Here is a 27,770-nt window from a genome sequence, read left to right as displayed (position 1 = left end):
AGATCTTGCAGTTTGGGGCAAGGAAGAGTACACTCCAACAAAAGCCAAGGGTCAAGGACCTGGGTGAGTGGGCACCACTTGGGTGTAAGGGCTCACTGCAACAGAAGCCAGCAATAGGGTCTAGGGCAGGTCTAGTTGGAACTGGTCAGAAGCAGGAACAGATGCCTCCGAAGCATGTTGTGTTCCTGTAGCTCAAACAGGTAAGCCAACTTACCCTTGGAGTCACTTCTGAGATCCTGTATTCAAGGAAAGAAGGTCCAGTCTTCCTTCGGATTCTTCAGACAGCAGTGCAGTCCTTCTTCTGATCCTCACAGGTCCAGGAGTTTTCTGGTGAGAGGTCTGTGCAGTCCTTGTGAGCTCCTCTAACCCAACTCCATTTTGTGCCAGCTTGACTAGAGAGACATAGGGGAGGCAGGCCAAGATGTGAGCTTCATCTGCCAGTGGAAATGTAGGCATGCTTTGAAGCTCAAGAAGGGGATGGGTGCAACTCAGAGTCCATCCTGTCAAGGGAGGAGTTCTTCATCCCACACCCATAGCCCTTTGTCACCTGTCTGGGAGCAATACACATCGGATCACAGGGGAGCCATCAGGTGTCAGGTCTCAAGGCCTTAATCGGCCCCAGGGACCCCAACCCCCGGGGCATGGCCTTTTTTTTTTTTTATTCTTTAGGAGGGGGCTGCGTTGCCCCCCTCCTCAGGCCACTTATGACCCCAGGGACCCCATCCCCCGGGGCCGGCCTTTGTTTTTTATTATTTTAAAAAAAATATTTTTATAGAAACACCTAGGACATGCTGGACAAACCGTATGTACCTATCACCATGACGATTTGCGTGATATTCATTAAAAGGTGATTATGCATACAATGAATCCACGTGGAATGTATTTACACCGCTAGTGAAGCTCTGACATGTCTGACGCCCTACCGTGCCTAATCCCGGCGCCCCGCCGGTGGGTACTCTCCAAGTAGACACCCTTGCCGTTTATTTATACAAACATGGGTAGCTATTGACGGGCACATTTAATACACACGCACACCAAGCCATTCAAAGGGGATTCAACAAAAATTCGACCAAAACTATACAAGAAACCCCCCTCACGGTTAATAAAACATACATCCACCGCTGGATGTGTAATACTTTTTATTTTACTCTCTGGAAAGGAGACGAACCTCACTTGAGAGTCACAGCGCGCTCCTGGCTGAGCCCAATGCTGTGTTACACCCACCAGTGCCCGCCGAGTGCCACACACCTCTGTGTTGTATTCCACCAGCTAGTGTGTATGCTATGACACTCTCTAGCCCATGTGCACTGTAACACCACCCCGTGAATATGTCATGCCACACTTGCCTTCGCACGGGTCATATTGCCCCATCTAACCTGCCTTCCTCGATGCCTATGTTATAACCACGCGGTACAAAAGGGGGTGGTGATGGACGGAGCATCAGAACCAATCAAACACTCACACCCAGTCAACAGATCCGGGTTTGATCCATCACCGTTCTTTAGCCCACTCTGCCACCCCAGTTCAGACATAACCACAGCTCTATGCCATACATATTACAATCTGGGATTCATATCTTTGTCACAGTGCATATGCAACGTTACACTCCCCAGCACATATTTTATATTACAACTTTAGAGACTAGTTAGGTTACACAGCACTGCCCTGTTCATATTACACTTCAAGGCGCATATCGCATAGCACGCGCTAGTGCCTGTGCTATCTCACGCTCTCCAATGAATCTGTCATTGCGCACAATGTATTCATTATTATATTTCACGCCCCGGTTCATCTTATATCACACTTTTTGGTGCATAGTTTATACCATACACTATATCTAGTTTTCATTTTCAATCATGCTCTTAGGACTATGTTCTATATAACACTGCGTTCACCTACCCTTTTCTCGGGCATTACATTTTGCGATGGGGGGTGGAGGGTCAGGGGGTGTTTCTGCCAAGTGAGCCCGGAGTCACAGTCACAAACGTCCTCTTCTTCCTGAATAAAAGTGAGGTTATGCTGCATACTTGTTCATATTTTAAGTAGTTCGCACAGACACACATTTTAAAAACAATAAAGTTCCTAATACCCACCTTCTCTGAACAGTTAGCTTGCTGCCCCATCCACCTCCTACCTATCCTCTGTTGTCTGAATCCATGGACTAGCCTCATCCCTCCTGCCATGCATGGTCTGATGTGCTGCCACTGCCCTCCATTTAGCATGATGTACCAGTCCACTGCTCCTGCCCTCCATTGCCCAATTCTATGCCCCATTATTGACCTCCTGCTTAGCCTCTGTGCTTAGCTTGCTGCCCCTATTCTCCTCCCCCCTGCCCTCCGATGTCTTTGTGCATGCTCCTGCTCCATCCTTTTTGCCCACCATGTTAAATGGACCTGCCACTCCTATCTACTCTGAGTGTTCTGTTGAGCTGCCACTCCTCTTCCACCTGCCTAGCATTGTCAGATGACTGTAACCTGTCCCTGCCACCTCCACCCTGCCTGTCCACATGCCATGCCCCTATCCCCTTCCTCCTGTCCTCCATGGTCCATTTTACTGCCACACCCTTCTGCCCTCCCTGGTCTGTTGTGCTGCAACTGCTCCTCCTGCCTGCCCCGCACAGTCTGTTGTGAGGCCCCTTCCCCTGAACTCTCTTGTCTGTGCCCAGGTCCTGACCCTCCCTTCTATCCTCCATGGTCCTTTGTGCCTCCCCCTGCACCCTCCTTCTTGCCCATCATAGCCATTGTGCTGCCACTAACCCTCCTGCTTGCCATGCATGGTCTTCTGTGCTGCCACGGCCCCTCCCACCTTCCCTGTGTGGTCAGCTAGCTGCCCCTGACCACCTCCCACCTTCCCTCCATGGTCTGTGTGTATGCCATCATAGTCTCACTGTTGCTCTCCATGGTGTGTCTTGTTTCTAGTGCCCATCCTGCCTGACCTCCATGGTCATCTTGCTGCTCCTGCCTTGCCCCCTTGCCCCCAGCCCTCTGTTTCCATGTGCAGACCCCTATTCCCTCCCTCCTGGCTTGTCTGTTCCATTGTAATGCCCCTGATCCTTCCCTCCTGCCCTTTATGGTCTGTTATGCTGCAGCTTTCTTTCCTGTCTGTCCAAAATGGTCAGCTAGCTACCATTGCCTCTTTCCCCTCTGTTCTCTGTTGTCCATGTGCATGGTCCTGTCCCCTCCCTATTGCTTTCTATGGATTGTTGTGCTGCACTCCCATCTCGCATGCCCTGTGTGGTGTATTCTGCTGCTGCAAACCCTGATGCCTGCCCTGTAGGGTAAGTTTGGTTCACCTCTCCATGTCCCTCCTGTCCTCTGTTATCCGAGTCCATGTCCCTACCCCAATTCCTCCTGCCTTCCATGATCCAATGTACTATACTTGCGAACATTTTGAACTTGGTAAGAGGGAGATTTTGAAAAAAAACTGGGGTATTGATTTTCCCCTTTGAGTTACATTGAAAAAGACGAGATTGTAGACAGGAGACAGATCAAATAAAGCCCATTTGAGCTTAAAAACATTGGACGTTTCCTGGCTGAATCGGGTCTGTTGGCATATATGGTTGTACTGCCACTGCCTCTTCCTTCTGACCACAATGGTCTATTATATTGCCACAGCCTCTCTTGCCAGTCCTGTATTGTTGGTTTGTTGCCCCTGCCCCCCTTTCCACTGCCCTCCATAGTCTGTTGTGCTGCCACTGCCCTTCCTGCCTGCCCAGTCTGGTCAAATTGTTGCCTCTGCACCCTCCTACCTGCCTTCAATTTTCAGAGTCCATGCCCCTGGCCTCTGCCTCCCAACAGCATCCTAATGAACAACTAGATTGCTAACATTCTATATTTGAATGAATATTTATTACAAAAGTGTGGAACGCCTGACGTCATCTTGATGTAATCAAAACTGTAATACCTAGAGCATTTCCTTTAGAAATTACATATATGAGAGGGTCTTATTTGCATCAAAATTATGGTTAGTGCTCTAAAAAACTAAAATGAGGATATATTTTCTGAGTTTTCAAATAGCGACAAAGCACTTTTAAATTATTTGTTATCTTTATGTTTTTTTTATCCAGTTGACCACTTGATTAAATGTTGCACTTAGGGGAGAGGATGCGGTGTTACTTCCAGAGCTGCAAACTTTGCAACTGGGGAACCAGGTTGGAGTTTCTGCTTCAGCTCAACATTATGTGATTCTGGTCAAATCACTTAATCTCCCCATGTCTACAACCAAAATGAATTTGATCATGTGTGATGTAACCAATGCTCATGTAAAGCACTCCAATACCTGACAAGTCTGCACTATATAAAACTGCAAAAACACAAAAAATAAGTGTTTTGCACACTTTTGTCATTGGGCTACATGTGGGCTACATCTGGGTGATATTTGTGTTGCATTTGGGCTCTTTTGTCTCTGGTGGCCATCTTGTGAGATTTATTTGTTATGAAGTTTCCTAATTTCCTAATTTACTGCAGTCTCCTCAGTAGGAAATGCTTTCAGTTTTGTACTTTGATTCCATCAAGAAGGTATTCAGATATGTCACAAATTTGCCATACATTCAGAATGTTAGCACTCTAGTTGCTCATTAGATCACTGTAGTAAAGCTACTGCTCACCATGGAAGTCTGCTGCTGGTATTAAAAGTGCATGTTTCAGTCTGCATGTCAGAATTTTTTAATGAAATAGAAGAGGATTTGAGAAGTCACTCAAAATGTGCCCTAATTTTTATTTCTTCAGCACTAATCATAATTTCTATGGCAAAATGAACCCTCTCATTGTGTTCCTTTTTAAATTAAATGTTTTAAGTGTTACCAGTTTATTCCAAACAAGATGGCTTCAGGTGTGCCATACTTTTGTCATAAGTAAGACAGTAAGCGCTCTAGTTGTTCGTAAGAACACTCCGGGACATTCTGTCATTGGGCTATACTTGGGCTACACCTGGGTGATATTTGGGCTACATTTGGGCTCTTTTGTCTCTGGTGGATACCTTGGGAGACTTATTTGTTATGAAGTTTCCTAATTTCCTCATTTACTGCAGTCTCCTCAGTAGGAAATACTTTCAGTTTTTTACTTTGGTTCCATCAAGAAGGCATTCAGATGTGTCACACATTTGCCATAAATTCAGAATGTTAGCACTCTAGTTGCTCATTAGATCACTGTAGTAAAGCTACTGCTCACCAGGGAAGTCTGCTGCTGGTATCACAGCAGAAGGATTTTTCACATGGTAAAATCACCTTAGAACACACCACAATTCCTAAAATGAGTATGGTACCATCAACAAATGATTTATAATGTAACTAAAGTCGTAAAACCTTCTATTAACTGCAATGCTTTTTAATGAGGTGCTATCATGTATATTGGTTGATCTCACGATGAGATGTGTGGTTAGGCTCCGCCCAGATATAGAAGTGATTTTGATTTTCTCAGGAACTACTGAACGGATTTACACCATTTAAGCAAAAGGCACGACTCTGAAGCAGGGTCTACCTTTCTGCCAAATTTGGTGTAATTCCGTTAAGCAGTTCGGGCTGTAGCTGCGGCTAAAGGTCCTATGGGAAATTGCATGGGGAAAACACGTTTAGGGACCCCCCTTTTTTCTCAGCCCCCGCTACACGAATCACCCCGAGACTTTCGGGATAGGAGCGGACCGGAGCTGGCCAAAAGTTTTGAAATTTCGCAAAGATTCGTCAACGGGCGCCAAAGTTATTCCAAATAGAACGTTGCGGATTTCCAATGGAAAATAGGTCCTAACTATAACTACCTAACTATAACTACCTACTGGCGACCGCCAGTAGGTAATATATATATATATATATATATATATATATATATATATATATATATATATATATGCATCAGGGTTTGTCCAAAAAGAACGAGGCCGCACACTACAAAGGGTATCCATCCAGAGTTTTATTCCGCATGAAACTGGCATGTTGTCCGATATTTTTCATAGTGCCTGACGCGTTTCGGGCCGCATCAGCCCTTGTTCACAGGCAGCGAAACGAACCTGGCATCCGCTTCCAAAATATGCTACATGGCCGCATGAGTTCTGTTATTCAAGCCCCACGATGAGGCCTCGCAGGTGAGTCCGTTACTGTTGGCATGCTGGGACATGTAGTCTCTATTAGAAGCAACGAAAACATTTTTCATTTCATCCCTTCAGTGGGTGCGCCAGAATCATTCCGCAATTAAATTAATTATTAACATGCCCTCCAGTGGGCCTCCGGACACCCACAACCAGCTTCCAAACCTTCTGTAGCTGCACCGGGGCTTTGAACAGTTCTGTGCCCCGACAGCTCCATTAGTAAATCAATGGCGGTGCATAGCCTCACGGCGGGACAGCCGTACTATATGCATCAGGGTTTGTCCAAAAAGAACGAGGCCGCACACTACAAAGGGTATCCATCCAGAGTTTTATTCCGCATGAAACTGGCATGTTGTCCGATATTTTTCATAGTGCCTGACGCGTTTCGGGCCGCATCAGCCCTTGTTCACAGGCAGCGAAACGAACCTGGCATCCGCTTCCAAAATATGCTACATGGCCGCATGAGTTCTGTTATTCAAGCCCCACGATGAGGCCTCGCAGGTGAGTCCGTTACTGTTGGCATGCTGGGACATGTAGTCTCTATTAGAAGCAACGAAAACATTTTTCATTTCATCCCTTCAGTGGGTGCGCCAGAATCATTCCGCAATTAAATTAATTATTAACATGCCCTCCAGTGGGCCTCCGGACACCCACAACCAGCTTCCAAACCTTCTGTAGCTGCACCGGGGCTTTGAACAGTTCTGTGCCCCGACAGCTCCATTAGTAAATCAATGGCGGTGCGTAGCCTCACGGCGGGACAGCCGTACTATATGCATCAGGGTTTGTCCAAAAAGAACGAGGCCGCACACTACAAAGGGTATCCATCCAGAGTTTTATTCCGCATGAAACTGGCATGTTGTCCGATATTTTTCATAGTGCCTGACGCGTTTCGGGCCGCATCAGCCCTTGTTCACAGGCAGCGAAACGAACCTGGCATCCGCTTCCAAAATATGCTACATGGCCGCATGAGTTCTGTTATTCAAGCCCCACGATGAGGCCTCACAGGTGAGTCCGTTACTGTTGGCATGCTGGGACATGTAGTCTCTATTAGAAGCAACGAAAACATTTTTCATTTCATCCCTTCAGTGGGTGCGCCAGAATCATTCCCCAATTAAATTAATTATTAACATGCCAGTTTCATGCGGAATAAAACTCTGGATGGATACCCTTTGTAGTGTGCGGCCTCGTTCTTTTTGGACAAACCCTGATGCATATAGTACGGCTGTCCCGCCGTGAGGCTACTCACCGCCATTGATTTACTAATGGAGCTGTCGGGGCACAGAACTGTTCAAAGCCCCGGTGCAGCTACAGAAGGTTTGGAAGCTGGTTGTGGGTGTCCGGAGGCCCACTGGAGGGCATGTTAATAATTAATTTAATTGCGGAATGATTCTGGCGCACCCACTGAAGGGATGAAATGAAAAATGTTTTCGTTGCTTCTAATAGAGACTACATGTCCCAGCATGCCAACAGTAACGGACTCACCTGCGAGGCCTCATCGTGGGGCTTGAATAACAGAACTCATGCGGCCATGTAGCATATTTTGGAAGCGGATGCCAGGTTCGTTTCGCTGCCTGTGAACAAGGGCTGATGCGGCCCGAAACGCGTCAGGCACTATGAAAAATATCGGACAACATGCCAGTTTCATGCGGAATAAAACTCTGGATGGATACCCTTTGTAGTGTGCGGCCTCGTTCTTTTTGGACAAACCCTGATGCATATAGTACGGCTGTCCCGCCGTGAGGCTACGCACCGCCATTGATTTACTAATGGAGCTGTCGGGGCACAGAACTGTTCAAAGCCCCGGTGCAGCTACAGAAGGTTTGGAAGCTGGTTGTGGGTGTCCGGAGGCCCACTGGAGGGCATGTTAATAATTAATTTAATTGCGGAATGATTCTGGCGCACCTACTGAAGGGATGAAATGAAAAATGTTTTCGTTGCTTCTAATAGAGACTACATGTCCCAGCATGCCAACAGTAACGGACTCACCTGCGAGGCCTCATCGTGGGGCTTAAATAACAGAACTCATGCGGCCATGTAGCATATTTTGGAAGCGGATGCCAGGTTCGTTTCGCTGCCTGTGAACAAGGGCTGATGCGGCCCGAAACGCGTCAGGCACTATGAAAAATATCGGACAACATGCCAGTTTCATGCGGAATAAAACTCTGGATGGATACCCTTTGTAGTGTGCGGCCTCGTTCTTTTTGGACAAACCCTGATGCATATAGTACGGCTGTCCCGCCGTGAGGCTACTCACCGCCATTGATTTACTAATGGAGCTGTCGGGGCACAGAACTGTTCAAAGCCCCGGTGCAGCTACAGAAGGTTTGGAAGCTGGTTGTGGGTGTCCGGAGGCCCACTGGAGGGCATGTTAATAATTAATTTAATTGCGGAATGATTCTGGCGCACCCACTGAAGGGATGAAATGAAAAATGTTTTCGTTGCTTCTAATAGAGACTACATGTCCCAGCATGCCAACAGTAACGGACTCACCTGCGAGGCCTCATCGTGGGGCTTGAATAACAGAACTCATGCGGCCATGTAGCATATTTTGGAAGCGGATGCCAGGTTCGTTTCGCTGCCTGTGAACAAGGGCTGATGCGGCCCGAAACGCGTCAGGCACTATGAAAAATATCGGACAACATGCCAGTTTCATGCGGAATAAAACTCTGGATGGATACCCTTTGTAGTGTGCGGCCTCGTTCTTTTTGGACAAACCCTGATGCATATAGTACGGCTGTCCCGCCGTGAGGCTACGCACCGCCATTGATTTACTAATGGAGCTGTCGGGGCACAGAACTGTTCAAAGCCCCGGTGCAGCTACAGAAGGTTTGGAAGCTGGTTGTGGGTGTCCGGAGGCCCACTGGAGGGCATGTTAATAATTAATTTAATTGCGGAATGATTCTGGCGCACCCACTGAAGGGATGAAATGAAAAATGTTTTCGTTGCTTCTAATAGAGACTACATGTCCCAGCATGCCAACAGTAACGGACTCACCTGCGAGGCCTCATCGTGGGGCTTAAATAACAGAACTCATGCGGCCATGTAGCATATTTTGGAAGCGGATGCCAGGTTCGTTTCGCTGCCTGTGAACAAGGGCTGATGCGGCCCGAAACGCGTCAGGCACTATGAAAAATATCGGACAACATGCCAGTTTCATGCGGAATAAAACTCTGGATGGATACCCTTTGTAGTGTGCGGCCTCGTTCTTTTTGGACAAACCCTGATGCATATAGTACGGCTGTCCCGCCGTGAGGCTACGCACCGCCATTGATTTAGTAATGGAGCTGTCGGGGCACAGAACTGTTCAAAGCCCCGGTGCAGCTACAGAAGGTTTGGAAGCTGGTTGTGGGTGTCCGGAGGCCCACTGGAGGGCATGTTAATAATTAATTTAATTGCGGAATGATTCTGGCGCACCCACTGAAGGGATGAAATGAAAAATGTTTTCGTTGCTTCTAATAGAGACTACATGTCCCAGCATGCCAACAGTAACGGACTCACCTGCGAGGCCTCATCGTGGGGCTTGAATAACAGAACTCATGCGGCCATGTAGCATATTTTGGAAGCGGATGCCAGGTTCGTTTCGCTGCCTGTGAACAAGGGCTGATGCGGCCCGAAACGCGTCAGGCACTATGAAAAATATCGGACAACATGCCAGTTTCATGCGGAATAAAACTCTGGATGGATACCCTTTGTAGTGTGCGGCCTCGTTCTTTTTGGACAAACCCTGATGCATATAGTACGGCTGTCCCGCCGTGAGGCTACGCACCGCCATTGATTTACTAATGGAGCTGTCGGGGCACAGAACTGTTCAAAGCCCCGGTGCAGCTACAGAAGGTTTGGAAGCTGGTTGTGGGTGTCCGGAGGCCCACTGGAGGGCATGTTAATAATTAATTTAATTGCGGAATGATTCTGGCGCACCCACTGAAGGGATGAAATGAAAAATGTTTTCGTTGCTTCTAATAGAGACTACATGTCCCAGCATGCCAACAGTAACGGACTCACCTGCGAGGCCTCATCGTGGGGCTTGAATAACAGAACTCATGCGGCCATGTAGCATATTTTGGAAGCGGATGCCAGGTTCGTTTCGCTGCCTGTGAACAAGGGCTGATGCGGCCCGAAACGCGTCAGGCACTATGAAAAATATCGGACAACATGCCAGTTTCATGCGGAATAAAACTCTGGATGGATACCCTTTGTAGTGTGCGGCCTCGTTCTTTTTGGACAAACCCTGATGCATATAGTACGGCTGTCCCGCCGTGAGGCTACGCACCGCCATTGATTTACTAATGGAGCTGTCGGGGCACAGAACTGTTCAAAGCCCCGGTGCAGCTACAGAAGGTTTGGAAGCTGGTTGTGGGTGTCCGGAGGCCCACTGGAGGGCATGTTAATAATTAATTTAATTGCGGAATGATTCTGGCGCACCCACTGAAGGGATGAAATGAAAAATGTTTTCGTTGCTTCTAATAGAGACTACATGTCCCAGCATGCCAACAGTAACGGACTCACCTGCGAGGCCTCATCGTGGGGCTTGAATAACAGAACTCATGCGGCCATGTAGCATATTTTGGAAGCGGATGCCAGGTTCGTTTCGCTGCCTGTGAACAAGGGCTGATGCGGCCCGAAACGCGTCAGGCACTATGAAAAATATCGGACAACATGCCAGTTTCATGCGGAATAAAACTCTGGATGGATACCCTTTGTAGTGTGCGGCCTCGTTCTTTTTGGACAAACCCTGATGCATATATATATATATATATATATATATTCACTGAAAAAAACATAGGTTTCAGGGGCGTTATAGTTAGCTGGACATTTTCCTCGTACAAAACCCTAGAAATTCCCCTGTTATAGTTAGTTCAGGTAACTATAACTCGCACCCCCGCAATGCACTGCTGATGACGTCACATATACATCACTCATGACATGGTCAGTGACATCACTGATAACATCACTGATGACATCTGAAATGACATCACTGATGACATCACTGATAACGTCATCCAGTGAGTGTGTGTTTCTGTAAATTTTAAATATGTTTAATATATATATAGGGAAAAACCTATGGAAGAATGAGTGGGTGTATAAGTTCGTGAATGGATGATTTAGTACGTGTGTGACTGACTCTATAAGTGAGTCATTACACGTATCTTACTGCAGACTAGTGACTAAACTGTGTGAATGTCTGTATCTGTCTGTCTGTTGGTGTATAAGCGGCTGCATGGTTTTGTGAATAGCTATATGAGTGTCTCTATGGGTTATTGATTGGTTGTCTGAGTATCTGTATGGGTGCCTGAGTGTTTGTGTGGGTGGGGTGTGTGTGACTCTGTGCATACATGTGTAAGTGGGTGATTCTATGGGTGCATGGTTTTAAGAGTGCATCTGTGATGGAATGTATGGTTGGGTGAGTGTATGTATGGGTGTGTTAGTGATTGAATGTATATCTCAGTGGTACGTGTGAGTATCTACATATGTGAAAGGCAGTATATATGTGTGTAAGAGTATATAAGTGGGTATATGGGAGAGTGTGTGATTGTGATTGTGAGTGTGGCTGTATGGATGAGTGTGTGCTTGTATCAGTGATTGTATAAGAGCGTAAGAATGTGGTACTATTTTTATGAGTAAGTGAACTTGTGTGTGTATAACTGCATAGGTGAGTAAATGGGAGTGTGATTAATTATTTGCATGACTGACTAGGTGTGAGAGTACCTCTATGGATGATTGGTGGTGTGTGAGTGTCTATGTAGGTGTATAAATGCATATGATAGTCCTGTACTGAGTGACTGTATGTATGGGTGACTGTACAGGTGAGTGAGTGGATGTGTGTGTAGATCTAAGAGTCAATGAGTGGGTATGTAGTTATTGGTATTGGAGTATCTATGGTTTTGAGAATGGACGTCTGAAATTTTGATTGAGTATATCAAAGGGTGTGAGAAGATGCACTAATTTATCACATGGATGACGTCATCAGTGATGTCATCAGTGATGTCATTTCAGATGTCATCAGTGATGTCATCAGTGATGTCACTGACTATGTCATGAGTGATGTAATATGTGACGTCATCAGCAGTGCATTGTGGGGGCGCGAGTTATAGTTAGCTGAACTAACAGGGAAATTTCTAGGGTTTTGTACGAGGGAAATGTCCAGCTAACTATAACGCCCCTGAAACCTATGGTTTTTACAGTGAATTTCTAAGGTTTTTTAAATGCCAATTCCTAACTATAACGCCCCTGAAACCTTTGGTTTTTTCAGTGAATTTCAAAGGTTTTTTAAATGCTAATTCATAACTATATCAGGCCTGAAACCTATGTTTTTTCAGTGAATTTCAAAGGTTTTGTAAATGACAATTTTTAATGTATTAATTGTTATACTAAATTTTGTTGATACTGATTTACTACATTTTTTAAACTATTTATTTTTAGATATTTTTTTTAATTACATTATAATTACATTATACATTACAATACAAAATATACTTTCTCAGAATGAATTACTTTAGTTTAAATACTTGGCAAATAGGCAACTGACTTTTAAGTACAGTAGTTACAGTTGTTGCAATGGGCAACACAATTTCAAACACAAAGCAACATTGAGCTCAATGTGAATTTCTAGTTAAATGCAATTAGTTACTTTATGGATTACTTTTCTAACCACAGGACTAGATCCTAGATTCAGTCCTTGGACATCTCCTGTAAACCGTTGAGTAAAAGCGCTTTGGTTACAGTAGTAGTTTTTAAGGAATATTATTGTATTTTAAAACTTGACACTTAGAAACTTTTTCCCATAGAATCACCAATGTTATCCTATGGCAGAAAATTCACTTAGCAGGTAAGTAGTGTTATCGTTACTTTTTCTTACTCAGTGGTGGATCCTGAATCCAGCACTGGCCAACCTCCTGTAAACAGTTGAAAGAATGTGTTTAAGTCATACAGACGATTTTTTAGGAATATTTTTAGTTTGTGAAAATAGACACTTAGAAAATTTTCTGGTGAAAACCACACAATGGATTCCTATGGAAGGAAATACAAGTTGCTGGTAAGTACGCTTAGAATTACTTTTCAGGGTCTGTGCTGGGCTAAAAGATGCAGCACTGGGTTCTCTCCTGATTACAGGTGAGTAAATCGGAATTCGTAGTTCGGCTGATTTTAGAGGAATATTTGTACGTTTCAAAAATGGACTCTTAGAAATTTTTCTGGTGAAAACCACACAATGGATTCCTATGGAAGGAGATACAAGTTACTGGTAAGTACGCTTAGAATTACTTTTCAGGGTCAGTGCTGAGCTAAAAGATGCAGCACTTGGTTCTCTCCTGATTACAGGTGAGTAAATCGGAATTCGTAGTTCGGCCGATTTTAGAGGCATATTTGTACAATATGCATTGCAGAGAGGTATTCAGAGGCCATGCCCCTTTTTACAACACTCTGCAACACAGCTCCGTGGCGCTTACTGGAGGTACCTGGTGGGCTAGTTGGTCCCCAGGGACCCTCAGGATTGAAGAGGAATTAATTCCCCAACTTAAAACGCGCCACAGTGCGTGTTTGCACAGATCTCACCTCAGGCCCCGCCCCCTACCTTCACCACTGTGCAAACGTGCCCCGTGGGGTGTTTTAAGTTGGGGGATTAAGTCCCCTTGAATCCTGAGGTCCCCTGGCGGCCAACTAGCCCACCAGGTACCTCCAGTATGCGCCAGGGAGCTGCGTTGCAGAGAGGTGTTCAGAGGCCACACCCCTTTTTACAACACTCTGCAACGCAGCTCCGTGGCGCTAAGTGGAGGTACCTGATGGGCTAGTTGTCCCTTAGGGGACCTCTGGATTGAAGAGGAATGAATTGCCCACCTTAAAACGCGCCACAGGGCGTGTTTGCACAGTATCACCTCAGGCCCCGCCCCCTACCTTCCCCACTGTGCAAACGCACCCCGTGGCACGTTTTAAGTTGGGAGATTAAGTCCCCTTGATTCCTGAGGTTCCCTGGCGGCCAACTAGCTCACCAGGTACCTCAATTAAGCGCCAGGGAGCTGTGTTGCAGAGAGGTGTAAAAAGGGGTGTGGCCTCATTGCACCTCTCTGCAACGCAGCCCCCTGGTGCATACTGGAGGTTCCTGGTGGGCTAGTTGGCTCCCAGGGCCCCCAGTATTGAAGAGGAATTTGTTCCCCCTTTGCAAACGCGCCAGGGGGCGCGTTTGCAGAGTGATGAAAGGAGGGGGCGTGGCCTCCTTCGCGATCCCGTTTTTAAAAAAATATTTCTCTTTAAGAAGGGGGGCTGTGTAGCCCCCCTTCTTTTTCTTATTTTGTTGGCCCTGGGGACCCCATCCCCCAGGGCCTGCCCCCAATTTGTATTTTTTTTATTAAAAAAAAAAGAAAATCGGGAAGGCGCGGCCCCCCTCCCGAGGCCATAATTTGCCCCGGGGACCCCAACCCCCGGGGCATGGCCCTTTTATAAAAAAATATTTTTTGAGAGGGGGGCTGCGTAGCCCCCTCCTGTGGCCACCTATGGCCCCATCCCCCGGGCCGTTTTTTTTAAATGTATTTTTATTTTTTTGGGGAGGGGGGCCACGTGGCCCCCCCTCCCGGGCCACTACTGGCCCCGGAACCCCATCCCCCGGGGCCTGGCCTCCGTTGGGGGCCGTGGGGGGGTCCCCAATCCCCCCACGGCCCTGTCGGCTCCCCGCGTCCTGTGGGAGCCGGCATTGCTTTTCCACATGGGGAGCAGCTAACATACTGCTCCCCATGTGGAAAAGCAATCATCTTTGGTATTTGGAAGAGAGAGCAAAGAAAGAAAGAAATTGCCCCTGGGACTTGGCCTCCCCGGGGGCTAAATTGGGAGCCCGCTCGTTTTTTTTTCCATTAGCGGGATGCGAGAACCCTCAGCGCATCCCGTGATTTTTTTTTTTTATATGTTTTTTGGGGGCCTTGGGGGTCCTTGTGGGACCCCCTGAGCAGGCCTAGGGGGTCAGGGTGTTTCTACCCTGCCCCCTTCTCGCGTTTTGCGCCTTTTTTTGTGCTTTCTTGTGCCTTGGTTCTACAGAGGCACAAGATGGCTGCCAACACTTCCTGATTCAGAGTGTTGGCAGCCAATTAGCATTCAGCGCGCGATCGAGAGGGTGTGCGCTTGGTTCGGGGAGGGTGCGCTTACGGTGCGGGTAGGGTCCGCGGATCCTCCCCGGGCATAGATATGTATGTACTTTTAACTCTAATTTTCTCAGGAACTACTGAACGGATTTACACCATTTAAGCAAAAGGCACGAGTCTGAACTGAGGACTACCTCTTTGCCAAATTTGGTGTAATTCTGTTCAGCAGTTCGGGCTGTAGCTGCGACAACAGATCCTATGGGAAATTGCATTGGGAAAGCGCGTTTTGGGACCCCCTTTTTTCTCGGCCCCCGCTTGACGAATCACCACAAACCTTTCAGGGTAGGAGCAGAGCGGAGCTGGGCAAAAGTTTGGAAAAATTTGCGAAGATTTGTCAATCGGCGCCAACGTTATTCCAAATAGAATGTTGCGGATTTCCAATGGAAAATAGGTCCTAACTATAACTATCTACTGGCGACCGCCAGTAGATAATATATATATTCACTTAAAAAACCATAGGTTTCACACAGGTTATAGTTAGGTGGACATTTCACTCGTAAAAAACCAATGAAATTCCCCTGTTATAGGTAGTTCAGATAACTATAACTCGCGCGCCAGCAATCCACTGCTCATGACGTCACATATTACTTCACTCATGACATGGTCAGTGGCATCACTCATGACATCACTGATGACATCATCCTTGTGATAGAGTGGCGGTCGCGTGAGTTATAGTTATCTGAACTAACTATAACAGGGGAATTTCATTGGTTTTTTACGAGTGAAATGTCCACCTAACTATAACCTGTGTGAAACCTATGGTTTTTTAAGTGAATTTGCAAGGTTTTTTAAATGCTAATTCCTAACTATAACGTGTGTGAAACCTATGGATTTTTAAGTGAATTTGTACGGTTTTTTAAATGCTGTTATGTATTTATTAATATTTTTTTTTTTAAGGTTTTTCACCGTGCGCGCACTGTGCGCGCACGGTGAAAATCGCGCACCGTACGCGCACCGTGCGCGCACCCCGCGATTTTTATTAAAAAAAATAAAAAGTTTATTTCACCCATGGGGGTCCTTCTGTGAACCCCTGACAAAGGCTAGGGGGTCAGGAACTCTCTTCCCTGCCCCCTTTTCACATTTTCCACCTTTTTTCCCCCTTTCCTTTTCAGTGCGAGAGACAAAATGGCGGCCGACCCTTTCTGATTTCGACCGATTCGAATGTTGACTGACATCTAATAACCAATCAGAATTTCTCTCGCGCACGGCACCGTGCGCGCACCGTGCGCGCACGGTGCGCACGTATAGATATTTATATGCTTTTAAATGCTATTTTCTCAGGAAATACTGAACAGATTGACACCAGACCTGCAAAAGGCACTTCCCTGACCTGAGGACTACCTCTCTGCCAAATTTCAAGTAATTCTGTTCAGCCGTTCGGGCTGTACCTTCGACTAAAGGTCCTATGGAAAAATGCATGGGGAAAATGTGTTTTGGGACCCCCCTTTTTTCTCGGCCCCCGCTTAATGAATCACCCCGAGACTTTCAGGGTAGGAGCTGAGCGGAGCGCCCCATTAGTTTTGAAAATTTCGCAAAGATTCGTCAACCGGCGATAAAGTTATTCAAAATAGAATGTCGAGATTTCCTATGGAAACACGGTCCTCGCGCGACCGCCACTCTATCACAAGGATGATGTCATCAGTGATGTCATGAGTGATGCCACTGACCATGTCATGAGTGATGTAATATGTGACGTCATGAGCAGTGGATTGCGGACGTGCGAGTTATAGTTATCTGAACTAACTATAACGGGGGGATTTCATTGGTTTTTTACGAGTGAAATGTCCACCTAACTATAACATGTGTGAAACCCATGGTTTTTTAAGTGAATTTATATATATATATAGTTTTTCTATGCCTATATATACATTGTTTCAGCAAGATGGTAAAACTGTTCATTCTGTTCCTCTTCCTTACATTGCTAATCCCTTACATCTGCTTCTGTCTATTGATTATTGCAGCACATATATTCTATACAAGAATCACAATGGTTCAAACGCCCCTCTTTGTATTCTTTGTATATTTCACTGAGACAGAGCACGAGTGACTGAGCGGAGAGGTTCTAGATGTGTTACAATGAGTCCTGGGGAATCAGGGTTGTCATGTTCTGTGGTTGCCAAAACCATTTGCTGCCTGTCTAGGCTTGGGGGTGCTTATGGTTGCACTGTGAGCTAGCTGGTCTATAGGACAGCATATCTTGTGGGGGTGCTCGGAATCAGTCTGGCACCATCCCAACGTTTATGTTGCCCAACAAATGCGATGTTCCTTCTGGAAAGTGGAAACTACACTACACTTGAAGAGACAGCATATGGTCTGCCTCAAGCTAGACCTAAAAATTAAGACCTGGCAAAAGGTGTGTTTTGCCAGGTTGAAATGGTAGTTTAAAACTAGACACTCAGACTGCAGTGGCAAGCCTGGAGACATGTTTTACAGTGCTACATTAGCGTGTTGCACAACAAGTGCTGTCGTCCACTAGTAGCACTTAATTTATAGGCCAGGTAGCATATACCAGGGACTTACAAGTAAATTAAATGTGACAATTAGGTGTATGCCAATTCCAATGTATTAAAAGAGAAGGGCATAAGGACTTTACCACTGATTAACTGGGGCAAAGTGTTCAGAGTCATATGGCTAGCAAAAACGGGTTCAGCAAAGGAAGGCAAACAATGTGGGGGCATACCACACAAAAGATGGTCATTTCTACCAGTTATGATTGGCGTGCTCAGTATCACTGGATGATATACGAGTAAATTAAATATTATATCATATACCATTTTGCTTGTTCTTTTGTTCTCTTGTAGAATTGTGACCTTTGGAAGTAGCTTTTTCTAACCCTCCTGATGATGACGCAGTCATAATTTGGATTTTAGGAGTCAGAACATCAATGCCCCTTTAGTTTGACAGACTATACTGCTTGATTTATGCTTCTACTGATATACCTGTTGCCCAACTAAATTTAGGGGAGTTTTATTGCATCCTATACCTTTTCACTTTACTCTTTGCTTACACTGGTTACAGTGCCATTTTGATAATTGTTTATGTTTTGTGCATTTGATTGTCCTCATTCTCATCTTTTTGGATGTCACTTAATCGTAAAATAGAGAAGATCAATAAGCTAGCTTTTACTATACACTTTTCATGCCTTTATCTAAGTCATTCAATGATGTGCTTACTGGTATACTTTCACAGTAACAAACTGATGATTGGAATCAAATGGTTCCTTTAGGAACTTTGCCTTGTTTTTCCTGGTACCTTATGCGAATGATAAGTGACCCGATAATTCCAATGGGGCCAGTAACGGTAATATTAGGCTGGTAAATAACTTGCAGCAACCGATTAATGTAAACCCGCATGTGCTCTACCACTCACCCTTCCTCCCAGCATCACACTACCAGGCGATGCACATGCAACTCAAGACAGAATAAGAACACCATGTTGATCACTCACTGATGACATCAAAATGCTTACAACATAGACGTCACGGCAAACCAACATCCTCACCACCAAGCACTCCCTCGAGGTGTATGGAAATTTTAACTGTGTGTTCCAACCCTTACCACAACAGTAGAACCAGCTTTTAACTAAGAGAACAAGACCGTGTTGGAGGATGAATGGTGTCACAATACGTGACATAATGAGGTGTTGTGATACGTTTATGGCATTGCATAGCTCACGGTGGTCATTGCTCTGCGAGTACTGATGGTTATGCATTTTTGCACTGCAGTGATGTTTCACTCAGACTGTGGTGGCAGTGATTAATTTGAGCTGGTTGTTTCTGGTGTTCGGCACAGGCACTTAATTGTTAACACTGGCACTTATGAAAGTCTGCCACCTAGTGGCGCCGTTTATCAAGCGCAACAACTGTTGTTTGTTAGTTTAATATGCCTTAAAATGACCAATACTTGCCTCCCAAGCAATTCTTAAAGCTTTGGGGGCCTGAAAAGGTCTGGATTGTCACACTTGTAAGAGTGTGATGGTTTTAGGTGTGTTGGTACTGTCAGTGGCAGCGCAGGCTGGGGCAGTGGGTGGTGCAAGCTGCAGTGGCCTCCTGAAAAGGCCCCTGGCACTTCTTTTCTGACCCCTAATTAAGCACTGGGGGTGTGGCTTGATAAGACAGGATGTGAGGGTTGTACTTTATGGTTTTGTGTCATATACTGCGGGGAATGGCCTGTGCATGCCCATGCGGTGTGCGCGGAGTTGGAAAGTGCCTGTACTGAATGAACAAAGTTTCAGTCCTCTGTGACTGTGAACAGTACACCCTCGCTCCAATGCCAGCAGAGCGCTCTCTTCGATGCTCCCGGGCAGCAGCAGCGGTTTAATGAATGTCTGTATTGGAAACGAGTTGGTGGGGTGTGTAAAATCACGGGGGATGCCAGCGGGGAGCGATGTATGCGAGCGCCAATGAAGGGAGGGCTCCTTGACTGCTGCATTCCTGTTATCACCCCTAAATCTATTTGAAATGGAAACAGCTGCCAACACTCTCCCTAAACGGGCAGCAAAGTTACACAACTTTCCACAAAACGGAACGATTGAGTCCACCGAGGTGGAGAACAAACAAGGCATATTAGTGCTTACGTTCATGACAGCGCTACAGAGTAAGCCCAGGAGCATAAGTACATAGAGAGTAGATAAAATATATAGTGACAGTAAAAAAGAGCAAACGAAGTACAGTGGGATATGTAAACAGAATAGCAGCAAGTATCTGAGTTACATACAGTGTAAATAAAAATACATCGCCACAATAAATCTAAGAATACATAGACAGTGTACACAAAGCTTCTGAGGTAGCTGTGGTAGGGAGGAGCGTGGGTGGGGAGATGATGAATGAGCAGTGAACTGTTAACGGACCAGTATCTGGGGTGGGGGGGGGGTTACCAGATCAGAAACACTAGTTTGTGATATGGGGGGGTGGGGGGGGGTCATCTCATTGGGAAGTTATAGGCAACTCCCTCTGCAGTGAGTTATCAATTTACAATTCGAGGCGCACGGAGACACCCTGATTTGCCAAAAACACGTCAGCTTTTCTGGGATTGACACCCATGTGGCTAGGTTCGAGTGTGCGCTGCTGAACCTTCGGAGAAGCCCTGTGGAACGAAACTTGAGGCGGCGGGGGGGGGCTGCAAATTACTTGAAGGGGCCCGCATCCGGACTCATCCAAGAGTTGTCCGGTCAGAGTCCTTTGCTGAGGGGGCCCCCTGGAGCTTCGCGGTGCTCCTTACTAGATGCACCATGGATGCAGGCGGCGCGTGACTCCACGCACACTCTCCCTCCCTACATCAGTGCTGTCTTGTGACGTGACCACATCAAACCCCTTCACTTCACATACTCAGAAAGGGTCCGCGTGCGTTTTAAGCGTGGCCATCGGCAGTGCCACTGTGGACAAAAGAGAGCAGTAAAGGGAAAAGATATTTTCAATTACAAATGTCAATAGTGAAACCAGACCAAAACTATGACACACGCGCCTTATCTCGCTGGAATCCGGCTGCGTGCCCGAGCAGCAGCCGCTGAAGGTTTCTACGAGCTCCTTCGACGCAACCACTCCCAGGGCTACAGACGCCGGGGCCGACGAAAGGTGCGCCTTTGTTTAGAGCAAACAGTCTTGGCATCTTGCACAGAAGCGCTAACTGCACCTACTGCTCTCTGTTGCTGCAAGCCGCAGGCAGAACTTCTAATTTGCCTACCCACTACACTCCTTTTACGAGCTCATGTGAATGAAAGGCGGAGTTTACCAATGCGAGGTCTGTCCCTGCAACCTTTAGGCTATTACCACGTCTCTGCACCAGGTGCTCTAACCATCTGAACTATCGCCTGTACTAAAAAGTAAAGCATCAGAAAGACATGGAGACTGACGTATAGCAAGTGAGCACCCTTGTACTCACAAATGCGCATTAAGGTGCCAAAATGGCTACAGGGTACACACCACACCCAAAGCCTATCTGCCTACTTCGCCGCCGTATTTCACAATAACCGTCATGGAGCTAGCGTTACACGCAGTAGTGAAGCGAGGATGCCATGGGGCCTGGGGAAGCAACGAAAATGGCACTTGTGACTGCCGCTGAGGTCCTAAAATACAGCAGTGACCGAGTTCATGCCTCCCCCCCCCCCCCACCCCGCCCTCCAACGCCTGGGTCTCGGTGCCACTGCACCTGCTGCACTAATGCACTAATGCTACACCCTAGGTGGCACGCAAACGTTAGGCCCATCCTTGTATTTCCTATGGAGACGGCGGGTGTTGTGACCTTCTGGGGTGGGGGGGGGGGGGTGTACCACCGGGATCAATGGAAAGAACTGACATGCACACTCCAGGCTGCTGGAGACAGGAGGTGAATAAAGAATAACGACGTCACGTATGAGCGTAATGGCTTCACGTGGTGAGTGAGAATCGCAACAAAAGCATCCCAGCAAAGAGGGGCACTGGGTGCCCCCTCCCCCCCCCCACGCACCCCCCGCCAAAGAACAATAGAACACTCCGCGGCGTCCATGTACCACTTCTGGGAACAGGACAAAGGTCAAAGGGGCCTCGAGCTCTGATGTCAACAATGCAGAACTTGCCCTAATGTATCTGAATCTAAACAAAGGGTAAGTGACACTTGTACATCTAAGGCAGAGACAAAGCACTGCTTCCAGAAGCGTGCGTGCAGCGTGTTCCTCCTTGACGCTGCTATAAAGGGCCCAACTGGTGCGGCTTTCAGTGGCAGGAGGGAGGCGATTCCACGGGCTTCAGAAGTGAAGAATGCTGCACGGGAGGACGCTTCGTGCCTTCTTATTATCTGACGATCACGGACTGCGCGGGGCAGGCAGATGCTAGAACAGACAAACTGACTGACACGAGTAACATATACAATATCGCACTCGCTGCCACGAAGTAGCCTCAAGGCACCATAGAAGGGCTGCATCTAACAGCCAATTCCACAAATAGCAACAATAGAACAATTTCAACAAATACAAACACATGCAAGAGAACGCAGCTCACCTGCAGCTGGGAAGCATCCTCTCCCTCCTTGGTGGTGAAAGGGTTAAAGCACATGAAGTTAGGACAGCTCCCTCGCAGTCTTGACAGAACGTGCCTTTCATGCACAGTTTTCGGGGTGTCAGCGGCGCTGGCAGCAGTCAGACGAGATGTGCGTTGTGGGTATCTCCTTCGCACACACTGGAGGAGTTTCCACAGCTGCTGGGCGCACAGACCAGTCCGTGGTACAGAGGTGGAGAGGGGCCACGCCGAGCCCCAACCGGGGCCGCCCCACCCATGGCCATCCTGGGATCTCAGCAGGACCGGGGCCAAGAAAGGGCTGGATCAAACCGTGGAGGACGGAGGACACCCCCAAGTTCAACCATCAAGGTGTATTCTGACCCCTGAGATCTCTTAGAAAGCTGTATCCTCAGGGGACGCTGCACGAGACAGACTAAAAACCCCTGAGATCTCTCAGGAAGGAGTCTCCTCAGGGCACGCTCAAATGGACCGGACCCCTGAGATCTCACCGGCACGTTAGGACACACTAAAAGAAAAGGCTGTAAACTCCCTGAGATCTCTTGGGGAGGCGTATTCTCAGGGCACATTCAAGGGACAGGTTGTCAGTCCCCTGAGATCTCTCACGAAGGTGTATCTTCACGGCACGCTCCAAGGGACAAGCTGTAAACCCCCTGAGATCTCCCGGGAAGGTTTAGCCTTAGGGCACATTCAAGGAACAGGTTGTAAATCCCCTGAGATCTCTCAGGAAGGTGTATCCTCTGGGCACATCCAAAGCGACAGGTTGTATCCCCTGACCTGAGAAGGCGTATCCTCAGAGAACGCTCAAGGGGCAGGCTTTAAACCCCTGAGATCTCCTAAAGGCGAATCCTCCGGGCACACTCAAGAAACAGGCAGTAAACCCCTGGGATCTCTCAGGAAGGGGTATCCCCAGGGCACACTCCAGGGGTCCTGCTGTCAATCCCCAGAGTACAAGCACGAAGAGGACAGGTGATCGATTTCCCTGGAATATCAGTGTCAATAACCCTGTGCTCTCAGCGGGGAGCTCTTCTGTCACACACTCGGGGTGCAGGGCAGCGCCTCCTGAGTTCCGTCAGCGAACCCCTCGATGCCAGGGCGTCGCATCCTCCCGTCCTCCCGCCTCTGCTGCTGCCGCTGGCTCCGAGTGATGAAACGCTGCTTTTTTTGGTGATTTACCTCACGACTCTGCCACATCACACTTGCAAGAGACGAGTTGAGACGAATCTCACGTTAACTTTCGATAAGCCTCCAACCAGATAAAAGCTACGAGCAATTAACTTCCTGGCAGCGCTCGCACTTTCCTTGCCACTGGCTGTGGAGGTCTGCTCGCAGGAGCCTCCCCTGCGGGCCCGGCGGGGTGTTTATCTGCCGCTCCCCCGGGGTGTTTCTGTCCGTACCCGGCTCTCATGCGCTGGGGTGTGGTGGGAAAGCCCTGGCAGCCCCTGTCCCCGAGGGGCCGTGAGGTGCACGGGAAGGCTGGGTTCCCGTCCTGTGCGTGAGCCTCTCGCTGGTTACACTGAGCAGCCCCGGTGTGGACAGCTATGAGCTCCAGATAGCGCTGCGCCCGGGCTCGCCCTGCTCTGTTTCCCAGGGGCGGGGATCCCGCGCCGGCTCCTGACTACCTCGGCAGCCTTTGGCCCCGGTGTCCTAACCTGGTCTCTCCCGGTATCAGCAGGCTCAGCTCCTCCTCACTGCGCCCTCGGCCTTTGCCCTCTGGCCCGGCACTGGACTCTTGTTACGGAGAATGCCCTTTAATGTTCTCTTCGCCTCGCTCCAGGACTGTCCCTCTTCCTTCCATCTCTCTTACTCTGTCCTCCGCTCGTCGCTGCTGGCGACTGATACTCCCCTTTTTTGGTCTGTCCCATGCCTGCGGGATATCTAGGTGTTTAGAAACTCCTCCCGAGTCCGCCCCGTCAATGTGTCCCGCTCGTTTTCCTGTTTATAGAGAGATCTCCTGTTTACAGTACTTACACAACAGTGGGATTTCAGACTTTTAAACATAAGTTTTAGGTATATGACTACATTTTAAAAAGTTCGGATTCCCCAGGTGTAAGACCGACTTCATCAGCACCAGTGGTGCTATTGGAACTATCTAAGAGTGAAACTGAACTCCAAGGAGTGACACTCACGCCCAATGAGTGAGACTTAAAATGTGGGTCTACTCTATGGTGTCTAACAAATGTCCCTTATAACAGCCTCCCTCCTCTTACCAGGTTCCCAGAGTGATTGCACCTTTTCTGCAAGTGGAAGAACTCACACTGGCAGAACAAAACTTGAGGGGTCCCCCCTGCAAGGTACGTGAAGGGCCCTCCTTCAGATTCAAACAGGAGCCCTCCATCCAGAGAATTGTGCTGCGGGCGTCTCCTGGATCCCCCCTCGCACCGCGGGGGCTGCGGTGGCCAGTGTTACGCCACTGTATTGACAGTCAGGGACAGAACATGTCCTCAAGGAACACATTGCCTAGAAAACCAAGACATCCTTGTACCAGCTCTGTTTACAAAAGAAAGTGAAACCATTTCCCCTGCAGTTCCAGATCTCACGCTCTTGCATCTGGATGGTGGTAATGCCATGCTCAATGGCCTCTCAGAGAGCGCACTGTTCCTCCTTAAGGCCATCCTACCTGCCACAGCACACGCCGTCAAATGCCTGAAGAAATATGACCACAACATCCCCTTTCTAATTGAAGTCCACTGGTTCCCCTTGCCAGCCCGCACCATCTTCAAAGCCAACTGCATTATCTACAAAGCCAGTATGAGCGTCACCCCTGTCTTCGTGGATCACAAACGTCCCACGCTAGTAGCTCAGGGCACAATCACAGCCACAACACCATTAGACTGGACACAAAGAAACATAAAAAATGTAATAACGCAACAGGCCTTCTGCATCTATGCCCAAAGGTTCTGAAAGACATCCCCATATCCATCAGAGCAGCCCTACTCCTGCTGCAATTTAGGAAATATCTGAAGACTCGCCCTTTAAGGAGCACTACAACTCAATGCCGTAACAGCCCACTTCTACTCCTTCTCTCTTGATGCCACTCTTTATCTTCTGCTATCTCTTTCCATTTCTCAGGTCATTTCACTCCTCGTTAGCATGACCTCTCGGCTTACGTGTTACCAAAGTTTTTTAGGTTTATTGGTTGCAATACAGTTTCACATATGCTCTTTTAGACTCAGGTGGTGTCACAGGCTGACCAGTGTTCTTCTGCCTCTTCTGCCACCAAGAAGAATGCAGATTTTGTGCCCATCCTACAGCTTTATGAAGCTGATTATGGATCAAGAGAATTTCTTGAGATAATAGTTTCTTGCTTCCTGATATCCTAGTCAAGTAGGAGGAAAAGTACCCAATTTTCTTTTAGCCCAAGTCACAACATTATCATATTTGGCCCTACTCTGCCTTCCAGATCTATCTGTCACCTTTTGGTGGTCTGCTGCATGTGACCGCTGACCCTGTATTTGATCATTTGTTTTCTGTGTTGGGATCCCTCACCACGCGTAAACATTATGCTAAGGTGTAGATTATGTGTAGTTGTTTGTGTAATTTTCTTTAGTTCTGTGTTTTAGTGTCCCAGTAGGTTGTACAGTTGTGTTCCTTTTATTTCTGCAATGTAGTACATTGCTATTGACATACTCCTGTTTTTTGCAGTAGGTACCCTTCTTCAATCAGGGGGCTTATTCTGCTGTTTCCTAGGATGTTTATTGTTCTGTGCTATAAACATCCGTTTTAACCATTCTCAAGTTGTATCTAGATTTTTGCTTTCTGCTTTCGTCTGCCAAGCAGTAAAAGGTCGTTCGTCCTCATCAAGCTTCATTGGAACAATGCTGTGTAGTTTCAGTGCTTGTTTTCAAAACAGCTGATGCACGCTCTCTGTTGCAATAGATTCCCACCTGGTGCAATCGTTGGTGTGTGCAGTTGCAGAGGAGAGGTATATGAAGTGTAAACTTCACCTTGCAGTCAGCTGAAGTCATGAAGCTGCACCCTCAAAGGCGGGACAGGTTTCCTTAACTTTGAACGACTTTACCCTAGGCGAAGTTATAGTTCTCTGTCTTCCCCACAGGTAGCCAGCATGGGGTGCCTTAAAGCTGGAAGGAACTGGCTGCTCAGTAGGAGGAATGTCCCCTCCACTACTCAGGGCTGCCTTTAACTCAAAGTAGCAGCAAGAAGAACTCTGCCATATCTGTGCACTGTTCGTTTCTCCATTTCCCCACAGAACGAGCTGTGCTACCAGGCTGGACTTCTTAAATGCAGGGAAGGCAGCCATGCATTATTTCTTTCCAGCTGCCAGAATGCCAACCCAAAGGAGAGGCATGTGTCCCTGAACCGGGACTGCTTTCCCACTCTCAGGTGGAGGTTGCATTTGATCATCTTTGGGCATGATTACGAGTCTGGCGGCCCACGGACTCCCAGACTTGTGGGGGTGCGGTGGAGGCACTCTCCCTACTGCGCTATTACGACTAGGGTGGTTGAACCACCAGTGCTCCACTGCAGCCACCAGGGAACCGCCGTTCCCTGGCGGTGTTGCGGCCATCAGGAGACATCAATATGCTTGGTGGTACCCGCTGCGGTCCCGCCCAGCATATTAGTAATTTCCTCTGAGACATGGTTTTCATGGTGGTTCCTCCTTCATGAAAACCAGGAGGAGAGGAAACAAAGGGTGTCCTACAGGGGCTCCCTTGATCCTCTGCACCATAGGGTGCATGCCCCTGTGTGCATGCACCCCAGTTCCTGCACGGCATGGACTTTTCAGTCCATGAAGTGCAGAAACTGTTTTTGGCATTCCCATTGCGGTGCCCATTTTGAAAACAAAAGGCCGCCAGACACGAGTTTAACTTGTAATCTGGCTGACGGCCCGACCATGGCTTTGGCAGTGTGGTGCGAACCCGGCGCCACACCGCCAAAGCCTTAATCAGGCTCTTTTTGTTTTGCAGATCTGGTGAAGTTTATAAAAAAATCAAAGTTACAAAGCCTTTGACCTTGCAACTTTTCTCTATTCTCTTAAGGTGCCAGACCTAGTGTGTAAGATCCAATAAACACATCTTATGATGGCTGCAAGTCCTCTTTCATGGTCACTATTTAGGCAAAATTCAAGCCTCGATGCTTCGACTGAGGTCTAGTGCCTCAGAGACAAAAAATGAACATAATATTGTAACTTCAGTTTTATCTAAAATAAAACCATTGATAATAAAGATATTTATTATAATAAAGTAGGGTTGGAGTACCTGCTTTGTAGATATCTAGCATTTGTAAAAAGTGTTTTCATCACAAAGACTTGTATAACATACCCATCTTTCGACCATGTGCTATAGCTCTGGTGGAGACATGATTTATATGTAAGGAATTGTTCAAATTAGAAGCTAAGTTATTCCTTGATAAGAGTACATTTTTACCTTCTGCAGTGTTTCTCCATCTATGTACCAATTAAAAAAGGAATTACAAGTTCTTCTTACAAAAATAAGATTTTACCTTTAACAATATCAACTTTAAAAAAAATGTAATTCAATGTATTACTGAAGGGTGTTCAAGAATTTTGTGAATCTTTAAAGGTTGAACTGAAAAGTATAATGTTGCCTGGATATAGT

At 47.2% G+C, this 27,770-nt stretch overlaps 1 protein-coding gene across 1 annotated transcript in view; it reads right to left on the bottom strand.

Annotated features, from left to right (window-relative positions):
- Positions 1-24,023, bottom strand: part of LOC146860466 (ADAMTS-like protein 5) — a 315,295-nt gene extending 291,272 nt beyond the window's left edge. Inside the window, exon 1 of the mRNA XM_085644356.1 lies at positions 22,177-24,023. Coding sequence (XP_085500482.1) covers positions 22,177-22,277 — 101 coding nt within the window. The 5' untranslated portion in view covers positions 22,278-24,023. The remainder of the gene's footprint in view (positions 1-22,176) is intronic.
- Positions 24,024-27,770: the final 3,747 nt, after the last annotated feature.

This window comes from Triturus cristatus, chromosome 3_1, assembly GCF_964204655.1.
Source record: "Triturus cristatus chromosome 3_1, aTriCri1.1, whole genome shotgun sequence".
Lineage (NCBI taxonomy): Eukaryota > Metazoa > Chordata > Amphibia > Caudata > Salamandridae > Triturus > Triturus cristatus.
Note: the sequence above shows the minus strand (reverse complement) of the source record. Positions and strands in the feature narration are given on the sequence as shown.